At 48.5% G+C, this 15,096-nt stretch overlaps 1 protein-coding gene across 13 annotated transcripts in view; it reads left to right on the top strand.

The window, feature by feature from the left end:
* Positions 1-15,096, top strand: part of FAM178B (family with sequence similarity 178 member B) — a 109,467-nt gene that overhangs the window by 48,559 nt on the left and 45,812 nt on the right. For all 13 annotated transcript variants that reach the window (XM_032351959.1, XM_032351956.1, XM_032351965.1 and 10 more), the window contains one exon: positions 14,300-14,405. In XM_032351959.1, the coding sequence (XP_032207850.1) occupies positions 14,300-14,405 (106 nt within the window). The remainder of the gene's footprint in view (positions 1-14,299; positions 14,406-15,096) is intronic.

Genomic DNA, 15,096 nt, shown 5'->3' with positions numbered 1-15,096 from the left:
ATTATAAGATTGCTGCTTGTAAAAAGAGTTAAAACAAAACCAAGACCAATAACCTCACTAGCTAGGTAACTAACCCCTGTTGTTATCTTAAAGTATTCTATTTATCAGGTGCAGAAAATTCAAATGTCAGAGACAGGTACAAAATGAAAAGTGAAAACCTTCCTGCCCACCCACTCCCTGTGGCATTTCCTCTCCCCAGAGAGTTATTTTATTTTTTTTTTTAAGAATTTTTTTTTTAAAGATTTTATTTATTTATTTGTGAAAGAGAGAGAGAGTGGGAGAACACAAGCAGGCAGAGAGGCAGGCAGAGGCAGAGAGAGAAGCAGGCTCCCCACTGAGCAAGGAGCCCGATGCGGGACTCGATCCCAGGACCCTGGGATCATGACCTGAGCCGAAGGCAGCGGCTTAACCAACTGAGCCACCCAGGCATCCCATGAAAATTCAAATGTTAGAGACAGGTACAAAATGAAAAGTGAAAACCTTCCTGCCCACCCACTCCCTGTGGCATTTCCTCTCCCCAGAGAGTTATTATTAAGAATCATTTCTTGCGATGATTTTCAGGAGCAAAAGCCACATAATACACACACTCAACAATCCACATAATCTATGTTTTTGTATTTATGGATTTACTTACACCGTATTTCTTCCAATGCTTTGGTATTCATCTGAAGTTACCTCCAGCCGAGGGTTAATCTAGGACTTTCCCAGCTCTCTTCCCTGGATGTCAGGAGAGATCACAGCCTACATACAGGATTTTCTAGACCAGAGTCTCCAGGGTGGAGGACCTTTGAGGTGGGATGAACCACCAGATGCAGGAAGAAGCATTAACACCTCTATTTAAACTTTAGCCCATCTTTTTTTTTTTTTTCCAAGTTTTATTGAGGTGTGTAATTGACATACATTAACCCGTACACATTTAAAGCATGCAATTTATACACTTGACATATGTATATATCCATAAAACTGTCATCAGCATCCAGATAATGATGTCCGTCGCCCTTGTTGTTTTCTTGTGCCTCTTTGTAATTAATTTCTCTCTCGTTCCCCCTTTGTCTGTAGGAAACCGCTAATCTACTTTCTGTCTCTGCAGATCAGTTTGCATTCTCTAGAATTTTATATAAATGAAATCACACAGCAGGTACTCTTTTTTGGGGGAGGGGGTCTGGCTTCTTTAACTCAGGATAAAAATTATTTTGAAATCCATCAAAGTTGTTGTGTATCAATACTTTATTCTTTTTCGTAGCTGAGTCCTATTTCACTGTATGGATATCCTATCCCTAATGACAGTTTGGGTTTGTTTTGTTTTCAGTTCAGGGACTATTAAAATCTGCTATAAACAGTCTTGTGCAGGTCTTTGTGTATACATCTGCTTTCTTTCCCCTTGGGATAAATAACGATGAATGGATAGGCTGAGTCATAGGGTAAATGTTTAAATTTTTTTTAAAGCTTACTTATTTTTGTTTTAGGAATCTCTGCACCCAAGTGGGGCTTGAACATGTGACCCCCAAGATCAAAATTTGCCTGCTCTTATCACTGAGCCAGTCAGGTGCCCCACTGATACTTTATAGTGGGTGCTTTTAGTGCCATATTTAAGAAGTATATGTGAAGTGTCGCCTCAGTGGCTCAGTTGGTTAAGTGTCTGCCTTTGGCTCAGGTCATGATCCCAAAGTCCTGGGATGGAGTCCTGTGTCAGCAGGGAGCGTGCTTCTCCCTCTGCTTGCATCTCCACTTGCTTATGTGTACTCTCTCTCTCTGACAAGTAAATAAACTCTTTTTAAAAATGAATCATTTTCTTAATTTCATTTTCAAATTGTTCGTTGATCGTGTACTGAGGTATACTTGATATTTGCATACTGATCTTGTATGCTATAACCTTGATAAACCCCTACTTCATTGAGAACTTTTATCAGGGATGGATGTTAGATTTTGAAATGCTTGTATGGTTTTTCTTCTTCAGTCCCTTAATTTGGTGAATTACATTGACTGATTTTTGAACGTTTGTTTAATCATCCTTGTATTCTGGACTAAATCCTACTTGGTATTAATTTTGTATGTATTGTTGGATTCAATCTGGTAACTTTTTACTGAGAACTCTTAATGTTTATGTTCATGAAGGATATTAGTCTATAGTTTTCTTTTTCTGTTTTGGTGTCAGAGGAATACCGGCTTCATAGAATGTATTAGGAAGTATTTCTTCTTCTTCAATATTCTGGAAGAGTTTGTTTAGAACTGGTATTATTTCTTCCTTAAGTGTTTGGTAAAAATTAGCCAGTAAAACCATCTGGGCGTTGAGTTTTCTTTATGGGAAGATTTTAATTTACAAATCTAGTTGTTAAAAATAGATATATGGCTATTTATATTATCTGCTTCTTGAGTGAGCTTGTTTTAAAAAAAAAAAAAAAAGACTTTATTTATGTGACAGAGATCACAAGCAGGCAGAGAGAGAGGAAGAAGCAGGCTCCCCACTGAGCAGAGAGCCCCATGCCCCATGCGGGGCTCAATCCCAGAACTCTGAGATCATGACCTGAGCCGAAGGCAGTGGCTTAACCCACTGAGCCACCCAGGCGCCCCTTGAGTGAGCTTTTCGTTTGTGTCCATTTCACCTGAGTAGTCAAATTTATCAGCATAGATTTGTTCATAATATTCCCTTACTATCTTTTTAACGTCTGTTGGATCAGTGATGATGATCTCTTTCTCATTCTGATACTGGTAATAATGTGTGTTTCTTTCTTCTTCAGTCAGATCAGTTGGGTTTCAGGTTTATCAACTTTATTAATCCCAGAGAACCAGCTTTTGGTTTCATCGAGTTTTTCTGTTTTCTGTTTTATTGATTTGTGCTCTTATCTTTATTTCCTTTCAAATTCTGCTTATTTGGGGTTTGATGTGCTCAAATTTCCCCCAGTATTTTAAGGTGGAAATCATAGTAGCTCGTCCTTTTTTAATTTTTTACTTTTCTTTTTTATTTTATTTTATTTATTATTTGACAGAGACAGAGACACAGGGAGAGTGGGAATACAAGCAGAGGCAGAGGGAGAGGGAAAAGCAGGTTTCCCGCTGAGAAGGGAGCCCGATGCAGGGCTCGATCTCAGGACCCTGGGATTATGACCTAAGCAGGTCAGCACCCAGGTGCCCCTCATCCTTTTTTGTGTGTGTGTCAAAAGTAGCTCATCCTCTCCTTTTTTTTTAAGGTTTTATTTTAAAGTAATCTCCACACCCAGCATAGGGCTCCAACTCATAGCCATGAGATCAAGAGTTACGTGCTCCACCGATTGAGCCAGCCAGGCGCCCCATAGCTCATCTTTTTTAAATTTACTTTTTAAGGGGCACCTGGGTGGCTCAGTGAGTTAAGCCTCTGCCTTTGGCTCAGGTCATGATCTCAAGGTCCTGGGATCGAGCCCCAAATCGGGCTCTCTATTCAGCAGGGAGCCTGCTTCTTCCTCTCTCTCTGCCTGCCTCTCTGCCTACTTGTGATCTCTGTCTGTCTAATAAATAAATAAAATTTAAAAAAAAATTCGCTTTTTAACATGTTATATCACAAACATGGCATATTAGCATCAAGGTACATTTGTAGAGCTTATAAATGTGTATTTTAGAGGTATACATTTTAAAAAATTTAATGATGGATATGCACCATCAAAAAAGTTTTGGAGGGAAAAAAAAAAGTTTTGGAGGGGCGCCTGGGTAGCTCAGTAGTTTGAGCCTCTGCCCTTGGCTCAGGTCATGATCTCAGAGTCCTGGGATCGAGTCCCGTTTTGGGCTCTCTGCTCAGCAGGGAGCCTGCTTCCCCTACCCCTTGTCTGCTTCTTGGCCTCCTTATGATCTCTCTCCCACTCTGTCAAATAAATAAATAAAACCTTAAAAAAAAATTTGGAGGGCTGCAGAAGCATTCATTGATTGGAGCTGCAGTGTGATGCCTTCCTGGGAATTTTGACATAATGTGGGAACCTGGGGATGCACGATGGGTGACAGAGCATAGGATGGGGTGGATGGAGTGGATACAGGATGTCTGATAGTCACTCCCTTGGGAAGACCCCTACAGCAGCATGCAGCAGCGTCAGGACACAGAAGGAACTTGGCTATTCGACTGACCAAGTCCTCCTCCAAGTGGCCAGCACTGAGCACTCAGGATTTCAGAGTTTTCAGGGTCGGCAGCAAGAACAGAGGTGGAGCACTGGGTGTAGAATGGATACTCGAAATATGATAGCTATTAGCAGGGCAAAAACGTATTTCTACATGACTCAGAGATGGCTAGATAAACCAAAGGAGCCAAGTAGCACAAATACTCTGATCCCTCTTTTTTTTTTTTTAGTAAAGACTTTATTTATTTATCTGACAGAGAGACACACAGCAAGAGAGGGAACACATGCAGGGGGAATGGGAGAGGGACAAGCAGGCTTCCCATGGAGCAGGGAACCTGACGTGAAGCTCGATCCCAGGACGCTGGGATCATTACCAGAGCCGAAAGCAGACACTTAATGACTGAGCCACCCAGGCACTGGCTCTTCCCTCGTCTTAGTTCCTCTAGTTCTGTTTTGGCTGTTCCTATCTCACTCTATTCTCAGAAGATTGGTTTTTGTTTTTCTTTCCTCAGGTGGTTTCTAAGCAGTAAAAAAAATCCCTTAATCTATCTATTCGGTTGACACTTTGCACCCTTCACTGTCTCATTAGAGGTTGTCCTCACTTACCCTGACCTGCCTCTCATGGTGCAGGGGAGAGTTTCCCTCTGGGGTGGTTGGAGCAACCCATCCAGAGCGTCCAGCAGCCTCCCAGGATAGAGGCCCTGCCGAGAACAGTCCCCTTGGGCTCCACACAGCCTGGGGTCCCATGTCCCGTGGTAGCAGTGGTGGCCATCCACGTGCAAGGAGCACTCCTGTACGGGGCCCAGAGCCCAAGCCCTCTGTTCACGTGAGGGTGACCTTCACTTCTAACTTCACAGAGCAGGTGCCTCTCTCCCTGGGCCAAGGAGGCAAGCTGGGATCCAGCTGTACTCTTAATCCCCACACTGGTACTTCGAGAACATGGTGCAGACCCAAAGGAGTGGGCAAACCCTGTGAGGACCACCTTGGAGAGCCCAGCCCCCTCAGAGCTGTCATTTGCTGGGCCCAGCCCCTTCAAAGTCTCCAGTTGGAACGTGACAATAACAGTAATTCAACTTCAGAATTGATCCTCATTTTAAAAACATATTATTGTCTATAGTGAGCATAAAAGTTGTTTCCTTGAAAATAATAGCTCACGTTTCTAGAGAGCTTGTGCCAGACCCTGAGTGCTGGGCCCAGCCTATCTCATTTAATCACAATGGCAAAAGTCTCCAAGTAGATACTGTGATTTTCCCTTTTCCTAACCAGGGGGCTGGAAAGCCCAAGCTTCACACAATTTTCATGACCCACAGCCTCCTGGGGGACGTGGACCCCCAGTTCTAGCTCATTTATCACTTTATCTTCTTTTCTGTTTTGCCGTCTGTGCTCTAGAGTGCAGGGCCTGTGGCTTTGCTTGCCTTCGTTTTACCTTCTCTTGAGTTCCTGGTGGCTCCAGCAGCCGGGATGCAATAGACTCGGGCTGTATTCTTTGGATGTGCAGTTGAGTGTCAGGAATGTGTGCCTTGTCCGCAGCAAGACATCAACATCTTTCCCACCAGCCCCTCTGATCCTGTGCTATCAGGCGACTTTGAAGCTGTGTGCGCAGGCCAGACTCCAGACGTGCTGTCCAGCTGTCCAAGGTCAGAAAGCGGGATCCGCCGGCCCTGTGAGGAACAGGCGTGTGTGTGATACCCCAGCCCAGCCAGCATCTCCCTCGTGTCCCTGCCAGGGTCGTGTGCTGCCCCCCAGGTGGATCAGCACCTCCAACACGGTGATGACAGTGCCTGGCATGAACTTTTAAAGCTCCCAGGTGCTTCTCATGTGCAGTCAGGCAGAGAGAGCGCCCGGTTATGAGGCTTTAGCCAAGTGCATAAACCTCACGCAGTAATATGGTGAGCACTTCTTCATGTTAGTCTCTCAGACCCTGATCAAAAAATCTCCATGGCTCCCCTAGGACACAGTCTCTAGCCCCAGTTTTCAACTGTGTCTAAGCTTTAAAAAGGACCAAGGCTGGAGTCCTGCCCTCAGAGACTAGCCTGTAGTACAGCCCGGGCAGGGGCATTTTAAAACCTCCCCCAGATGATTCCAGTAAACAGTGGGGCTGAGGACCTCTGAGTTCCTGCACCTTGAGAGCAAGGCTGAAAGCTGGGGGTATGCAGGGAGCTGGGGCTGCCTTCTGTGGGCTCCTCTCCACACCCATCCCACCCCAATCATCCCCCCAGAGCATGTGTGGCTGGGTGCCTGTGTGCCATTCTGGAGTGAGGGCCATAGCTCTCATTAGCTCGGTGGTTTCCCAATGTAGCTGCATTTCAGAATCCCTCGGGATTTCTTTTTTAATTCTAGAGCCCAAGCCAGGCTAATTAAACCACAGTAGTGGGGCACTGCGGGGGACAGCTGACAATAGCTTGTGAAGCTGCTCCCTAAGAGATTCCAGAATGTGTGCACAAGTCTGAGAACCACTGCATTCGGTTCTCAGCTGGGTCCTTGATCCAGAATGCAGCAAACCCCAGATCCCTTAGAAGGCGGGGAGGGGCCGCCCACCCTGCTGTAGTGGGAGGGAGACCTTTTCCACTGTTCCCTTTTCTCAGGAGTTCCTTATTTTTATTGTTGTTGTTTAAAGATTTATTTATTTAGGAGAAAGTGAGCATGTGCAGGAGGTGCAGAAGGAGAGGGAGAATCCCAAGCGAACTCCAGGCTGAGTGCAGAGCCCAACACGTGGTGTGATCCCACAACCCAGAGATCAGACCCAAGCTGAAACCATGAGTCAGATGCTCAACACACTGTTGCCCCAGTTGCTGTTGTTTTAGAACAGTTTTAGGCTTACAGAGTACTTGATCAGAAAGCAGTTCCCTTATGACTCCCTCGGTCTACCAGCACCGCCCCCAGCACACACTAATTTCTTCTATTGACATCTTTGATTTGTACGGTATATGTGTTAGGATTGATGAGGTACTATTAATACATTATCATTAACTGAAGGCTATTGTTGAAATTAGGGTTTACTCTGGAGCGCTTCAGTGGCTCCAGCAGTCAAGCGTTCAACTTTTGATTTCGGCTCAGGTCATGATCTCAAGGTCCTGAGATCAAGTCCCACATGTGTTGGGCTCCATGCTCAGCAGAGAGCCTGCTTGTCCCTCTGCCCCTTCCCCTGCTCTCTCTTTCTCTCTGTCTCATATAAATAAATCTAAAAAATATTAGTGTTCACTCTGTGTGTACATTCTGTGGGTTTTGGTAAATGTATGACGTGTGTCCATCATTCCTGTATCATACAGAGTAGTCTCGCTGCTCTGAACATCCTCTGTGCTCCCCCTGTTCATTCCTTCCTCTCTCTGTCCAAACCCTGGTAGCCCTGGATCTCTTGGTTGTCTCTAGAGTTTTCCTTTTCCAGAACGTCATCTAGCTGGAATCATGCAGTATGTGGACTTTTGGGACAGGCTCCTTTCCCTTAGCAGTATGTATTGGAGGTTTCTCCGTGCCTCTTCGTGGCTTCCGAGCTTATTTCTTCTTGCTGCTCGGTAGTAATCCACGGCCTGAATGTACCACAGTTTGCTTAGCCATTCACCTCCTGAAGGATATTTTGTAGTTTCCAGTTTTTGACAACTACTAGTAAAGCTGCTGTAAACATTCCTGTGCGGCCTTCTGTGTGGGCATACATTTTCAGTTCATTTGGGTAAATACCAAGGAGCACAATTGCAGGATTGTGTGGCAAGAGTGTTTTTAGTTTTGTAAGAAACCACCAGACGGTCTTCCAAAAGGGCTCTTTCGCATTCCCACCAGCAAAAAATGAGAGTTCCTGTTGCTCCACAGCCTTGTCAGCATTTGGTATCTTTTGTTTCATTTTAGGTAGACATCAGGAATATTCCAGAAATTTCAGGTTCAGAAATCCAAAGTGAGAGAAATCCTGAAGGGCCATGCATTCAGGGACATTACTGGGAAGCTCTTGATTGACTCTAAATCCGTCTCAGATTCTTGCTTTTTAAATGTGAGAGGGTGGTTTGCTCCTGCCTTCCTGAGTCATACTGAGGGGGCCTTGCATCATTAAAAATAACCCAATAGTGCATCCTGAGGTAGGAAAGTGAGGAAGTGGTTGCCTAGAGTAGAGACACGACAGCTGGGCCTCTGGCAGCCATCCTGGACCATGAGGCGATCTTAAGGAGAGGCACATGCTGAGAAGGGCAGAGCAGAAGGGCACTCAAGATCCTACAGATTGGTCAGGTCCCTGCACTAGTGTGGGCCACCTGCTTCTAGACTTTTTCATCAGAAAGAAATAAAATTCTAGCTTATCTAAGCCCAGGTAGGATTTTTGTTTTGTTTTCAGTCTTTTTGTTATTTTTCAGCAGAACCTAGTTCTAGCAGCTCTGGCAGTTTGGTGGTTTGGCACAATGCAAGTCTGACCTACACAGGGAGGCCAGCAATGCTCCATGGTGTTAGGTGACAGTGGTGTCAGTTACAGAGGGCAGGAGAGAGGAGAGGTGGCCTGGGGACGGCCTCACCTACCCTATATACACCCTCACGCCATGAACAAAAGGACCAGGGGCTGACACGGACTCTGTGTCAGGGTGGGGTGGGGGTGTGGTTGAGCTGGATGGGTGCTCTGTGTGTGTGTGTGTATGTGTGTGTGTGGATTGGCACTGTATGTCTGGTGTGTATGTCTGGTGTGTGTCATGATATGTGCAGTGTGTGTACAGTTGGGGGTGTGTGCATAGTATGGGTGTGGTATAGGTATGCACAAGTGTGTGTGTAGGTGGGTGTTGTGTGTGTCTGTGGCATATGGTGTGCATGTATAGGGGTGTGGGGGGTTGTGTGGGTTTATATGACTGTGTGTAATGGGTGTCTATGGGGAGGTGTGCATGGTGGATGGATTTGGAGGTACGTGTGTGTGTGTGGTGGGTGGATTTGGGGGTGCATATGTATGTATGAGGATGTGTGTGTGGTGGGTGGGTGGATTTGGGGGTGCATGTGTGTGTGTGAGGGTGTGGGGGTGGGGAGTGTCAGCTGGATTACAACAAGGCAGGCATGGTGTTGTAGGGGCACCAGCAGGAGGTCCTTAGCTCAGGGTGAGCAGGTAGGAAAGGGAAAGCGAAGGGGTCATTGGGATGGGTTGCATGGCAGGGAAAGAACAAAAGGAAGACTGGAAAGAATGTGGGTATAGCCGTCTGGAGAAGGAGCCAGTGGGAATGGGAGGCTAGAAGAGCTACCGGGTCGGAAGCTTATCCGGCCCCGGACATGCTTCTGTCCCTGGTGAGAGGCAGCGCCAAGCCGGGGACAAAGCCAGGCTCCTTCCCCTGCTCACATTGTAGTTGGGCCAATGAGATGCACATGTTTTTAAAATACAGACTTGATGGAATTTTGTGTATTTACCACATACAGGGATTCCTTTGATCACATCGCTCCATCCTCCTGAGACCACTTGCTTCCTGGCCCCAGTAGGCAGAGTGGGTGTGGTGCGGGCAGGCGGGGCCCGAGGACCCAGAGGGGCACCCACAGGGCCAGTCAAGAAGGTTGTTGGCTTCGAACCGGATAGAAATCAAAGTGAGCCAGGAGGAAGTGAGAGCAGAGTTGATCCAATAGCATTAGTGATAGAGTATACCAGATGGGTTGTGCGAGGGGCTCAGAAGGGAGAGGAGAGTGAGTCTTTCCTTTGCTTGGGCTCTGGGCTTTTCATTGATGATGGTGCCTGTGTACTCTCAGGAACCCAGGAACTGGTGAGAACAAGGACAAGGGTCCAAGTGTCCTCCACAAGTCACTTATGCCCAGGAGCCATGGGATCTTAGTGTCAAGATGTCTAAGGTCTTTGAGTCTGGAATAGGTACCTGAGGACCCCACCCAGTCCCTCCTTGGATGTTATCGACTATGCCGGAAAACTCCAAAGAAATCATGCACACCTTGACCTTTACAGTTAGGACCTATGTTATTTGTACTCTAAGGTGTGTGCAAGGTGGGGCTGCGGGTCCTAGCAAGAACAGAAACAGGGAGAGGAGCAAAAAGGTCTTTCCCTGTCTCACGTGGGTCTGCCTCCCGCTTTCTGTCCTTAGCCTCTCACCCCTGGGCATCGCACCCCTCCGGCACCCTGGGTTCCTGGCTGGGCCCAAAAAACAAGGAATGGCAGCCTGGCCTCAGGGTGCACCCAGGGCTCCTCCTCCTGTCTCTAGCTCCCCCTGCCTCCACCCCCACAGCACCCCAACTGCCTTTCATTTCCAGCCATTTGTAACACCTGGCTTCACTTGGTGTGTTTATTCTTCATGTGTTTTGTCTGTTTCCCTGCTCAACCATCAGCTCCATGAGACCAGGACTTTGTCTCTTTTGTTCATTGCTGGGCCCCCAGCATTTAGAAGAATGCCTGGTGTCCAGTTACTGTTTACTGAGCAGTGAAAAGTTTAAATGACAGGCTGAAACTGATTGCCTAAAGCCAGTGATATTGAGACACGTGTAAATTTAAATACAGAAGGTCAGAGGGAAGTTAAGTAATCACAATCAGGAGGACAAGAAATGGTGAGAGGGGCGCCTGGGTGGCTCAGTTGGTTAAGCGTCTGACTCTTAACAGGTTTTGCTCAGGTCCTGATCTCCTGGCTCATGGGATGGAGTCCTGGCTCCATGCTCAGGGCGGAGTCTGCTTGGATATTCTTTCCCTCTGCCCTCCCCCACTCCAGCATGTGCACTTACTCCCATTCTCTCTCTCAAATAAACAAATCTTTTTTAAAAAAATGTAAGATTTGTTAAAAAGAAAACCACAGACCCAGTATGGCGTCACTTAGGCCAAGTCACCAAACTGGGGCTTAAAACCTAACCTAACTACAGTTTCTGCCTCCCTCCCCACCCCCTTAAGTCTGTCAGGCATTTTCTGATAGACGTCAATGAGGTAATCTATCTGTATACTAAGACCCCCCTGCCCTTTCTCCTAAGGGAAGGTTACCTTGCAAGGAACAATCCTTTCTTTTCTTTCACTAATAACATTCTTGCCCCACCCTCCTCCCTATAAAAACCCTTCCGTTTTGTTCAACTCCTTGGAGCGCCCAGCTCCCTGCTGGGGGGGTGGCCTGCATGATGGCAGAATGGCTTAATAAAGCCAATTGGGTCCTCTTAACTGGGTCTGATTATGTTCAACAGATAGTAAGCTTCCCCTCAAAGTTGTGAGGCCGCTCCAGTTGGGATCTGGGCTCAAGTCTGATGAGGTAGTTGCTTACTTTTCCTGAGGAATAAGCACCTCCCTATTACGGCTGGTGGGGACACCCCTCCTGGAGAATTGTGGGGTCTCTAAGATGGCGTCAAGAATCAGGACCCAGGCAGATGGTTGGCCCTCCTCAGGCAGCTACCCTGAACATTCATTAACCATTCGATTTGGGGTTCCGGGGAGGGGGAGAAAGAGACCAGAGTCGGGCAGACCCTGTGCCCTGTCATCAACCCGCTAAGACCCAGAATGGGATCTGCTGTGTGGGAAGGTGTGATGGAGGCCTGTGGAGGGGAGCTGCTGGGCCAGCACGTTAAGCCGAGGGAGGTTCTTGGGATGTGTGTGTGGTTTTCCCATTCCCTGACAGTGGTGCCAGGAGAGCGGAGGCGGTGGTGTTACGTGAAGTAACGCTTCTTCTGAGGCACAGATGGAAAAGTCACTTTTATTTTAGGCCGCGTGCTTTTCCTCCCCTGCCTTCCCCCAGAGCATGGGTTCCATCCCAGGAAAACCACCCAGAGGGCCGCTTCCAGACTCTCAGCCTCAAAGCAGAGCCTGGGAGCTCAGGGCTGCCAGCACTGGCATTTAAAAAGGCACAGGGCCTCTGCTGCTCCCCTGGGGAATGGCCTCCAGGGACTGTGGTGTGGGTGTGGAGGAGCAGAGGGAGGGAGCTAGAGCTGGCAGCCTGGCTGAGTTCTGGTCTGTGTCAGCTCTCCGGAAAACCCCCCCTTCCGGACACTCCGTGCTTAGGAGAAGCTGAGCGCATGGCCTAGTTAGAGGCAGTGTTAATTAGGCGCTCTCGGGCGCCCGTCATCATCCTCGTTGTCCTCGTCACTTAACCAATCTCCAGTGCTGTTGATGGGGCCTGATACATCCCGAGGCAGCCCAGGCCCCTTGCTCTGAAACCTCTCCTGACCTGTCAGCCGGGGTCAAGCAGTGGTGCAGAGCCATTCCCAGGTGGGGGCAGGGAAGGGGACAGTGCGCGGCTCCAGGTTTGGAGCTAGTGGCACCCCGCACTCGCAGCCGCTGCTCCCAAGGGACTTTAAACAAGCAGCGGATGCACCTGCACGAGCTGAGGAGGAGGGTTGAGGGCAGCTGTGCACAGCACCCTTTGGGGTCCTACACTGCTGGCAGGCTGTTCCCCCCTGCCCCAGCTGGGCCTCCAGGGCCTCACCCTAGGCCAATTCTCTTTGCACACACATCCTCCCTCCCTGGAAAGTTCGTCAGCCCGCCCACACGTGCGTGTGCGAACGTGCACAACCCCCAAGGGGCCTAGTAACAGCGCTCATGCTCGCTCTCTCTCTCTCTCTCTCTAGTGAAATCTCATTGTGTTTTGCAGACTTCATTCTTCTCAGCTCGTTTGTGAAGCGGGCAAGGGGTATCATTACTCTTACTTGTTAAGTTGCCTGAGAGAAAAAAAACAAACAAGAAAGTTTTTCCTCCTCCCAGAGTCTAATTACTTGTTGGGTGAGCCCCGACCCATATACATTTCTAAAGAGAGAGACACCGGATGCCAGTGGAAGAGAGGGCCTTGGACAGGGTTCAGAGACCCTCTGACAGCCATACCAGACTGTTGCCACAACTTCTCAAGGTGCTGAGGATGCTTTGTTTCTCACCTTGAGCTGCCATGCTCTTCCGTACTTCTCTGCCATGGTCATTTCTGTCCTTTGCTGTCTACCTGCTTCCTTTCCTGTGACCTGTGCCATGTTCCCTCCCACCCACACCCTCACCCCCGCCCCACCCCCTCGCCCCCAACCTCCAGTGAACTGGAGTAGGCTCTCTTGAGTAGGCTCTTCACCTTTCCCCTGCTTTGCTTTTGAATACACTCTCCTGTATTTATTTCTCTGCCTGACTCCCCTCTCTACTAGACCGTGAGCTCCCTGAGGTCAAGGTCTTCCCCACCTAAACCCTGCCACCTTTTTATCCTGGGCGCCTGGAATGGTTCCAGCACACGGGAGAACCCACTGAAGTGGGCCTTTCAGAGGGAACTCTTAGCCCCAGAATGGTTAGGGCCAGCCACCTGCTGCTAACAGCCTATTCGCCCCATTTCCAAGCTGTTGATTCCGCCTCATCTGTCAAAGTCGACATCAGTCAACATCCCTGACGTGGCCAGCTTATCTTACCGCTGGTCTTCAGTTTCCCTCCCCACCCTCCAGGCACTCCCGAGTGCCCAGTGGGCCCTGCCCTCATGGAATTTACATTCTAATGGGGAGACGTAGAAGAGAGGCCCGTGTATCAATCAGTAAGATGCTGTAGAGGAAGGACCAGTGTGGAGACGTGGACTCCGCCTTTCGGTGGGGTATGGAGCCTGTGGGAGGCAGACAGGTTTGCAGCCATCTTTGGGAAATAGGATCCTCCACACTGGTTTTTGTTTTTCTAGTTTCCTGGTTCTGAAAAATGTCCTTAAGTAGTCTGACAAAAGAAAGCCCCGAGTCCGGAAGGTTTTCCCTCACTGTTGGTGAGATCAGATTACGGGTCATGTTTTGTTAGACTAGTCAAGAGACAGTGCTACCTTGAGCTCAGGCTGGCTGCAGAGACACATCCTAGGCTGCGGGGAGGGCCCTGGGCTGGAATCCTGGACCTGGCAACACCCCGCTGTTGCTGCAAGGACAGCACCGAGTCAGCACGAGGCCCAGAGCTGGCCTCAGCCCTTAGCGGCGAAGGGCCCGGGGCTGCTGAGACTTGTGTCTTCCGCATCTCGCAGTTCTGAGGCCTGTGGTTTAGGTCTCTTCATCGGGCTCCGCTCTGGGCAGCTCAGCACCCTGACGGCTGCCTGATGGAGCAGGTCAGGGCACCGTCATCCTTGGGCCCTTGCACTTCAAGGTGGCCAGAGCTTAAAGACAGGAGAATGAACGAACAGGTTCCCAAAGCTCCAATGCATGTCTCAAAACCCCTAGTTGTTGGATTCCTCCAGAAAATACCTGCGGTGCCCAACAAGGCAGGAACAGGTCCCCTTGGGCTAAGCGGTCCAGGGGCTGTCACACCCTGCCCTCCCATGGGAGTAGTATGCTGTATCCCATCCGCTGTCCCTGACCCTCTGCCCTCCTTGGCCTGACAGATGGAGACAAGCTATGGTGGTGCCCCTCGCTGCAAGAGGTCATGGAAACATTCCACAGCTTGGGAGCCCGCAGCCCTGCGCTGGACCCCAGTCAGCCTGGTGAGAGGTGAGTATTTCCCCTTCCTCACTGTCCTTTCCCATTCCTTCAACACTGTGTATCTCCCCTCCAGCCCCTCAACTTGTCCACCTTAGATACATACAGGTTTTTCCCTATCAGTTACACCTCCGTCAAAATGGTAAAACAAGGGGCGCCTGGGTGGCTCAGTGGGTTAAAGCCTCTGCCTTCGGCTCAGGTCACGCTCCCTGGGTCCTGGGATCAAGCCCTGCATCGAGCTCTCTGCTGGGCAGAGATCCTGCTTCCCCCTCTCTCTGTGTCTGCCTCTCTGCCTACTTGTGATCTCTGTCTGTCAAATAAATAAATAAAATCTTTAAAAAAAAAAAATGGTAAAACAAAACAAAACGAAACATTAGCCGAGAAAGAAAGATGCATTCTTCTCAACGTGTATTCATGCTAAAAAATATTCAAGTATTTCCTATTCTAGAAAGGTAATACAGCATAATGGGCCATTCGTTGTACAAAACTATCCATCTCATTATTGTTTGTGGTCGTATCCTCAACTCCATAAGCATTGTGAGTTAGAAAAATGGAAGATTCTCTCTGATTAGTATTTGAAATTGTGTGCATTTGGGGGGAGTAAAAAAAATTTCCCAGACTCGGGCTCTTAGCCCCCATGCTGAAGCCGTCTGAGGGATTCTAGAATAACCAACCACACACGAGTACCCGTGGATATGGGCAT

The sequence above is a fragment of the Mustela erminea genome, chromosome 7 (assembly GCF_009829155.1).
Source record: "Mustela erminea isolate mMusErm1 chromosome 7, mMusErm1.Pri, whole genome shotgun sequence".
Taxonomy (NCBI): Eukaryota; Metazoa; Chordata; class Mammalia; order Carnivora; family Mustelidae; genus Mustela; species Mustela erminea.
Note: the sequence above shows the minus strand (reverse complement) of the source record. Positions and strands in the feature narration are given on the sequence as shown.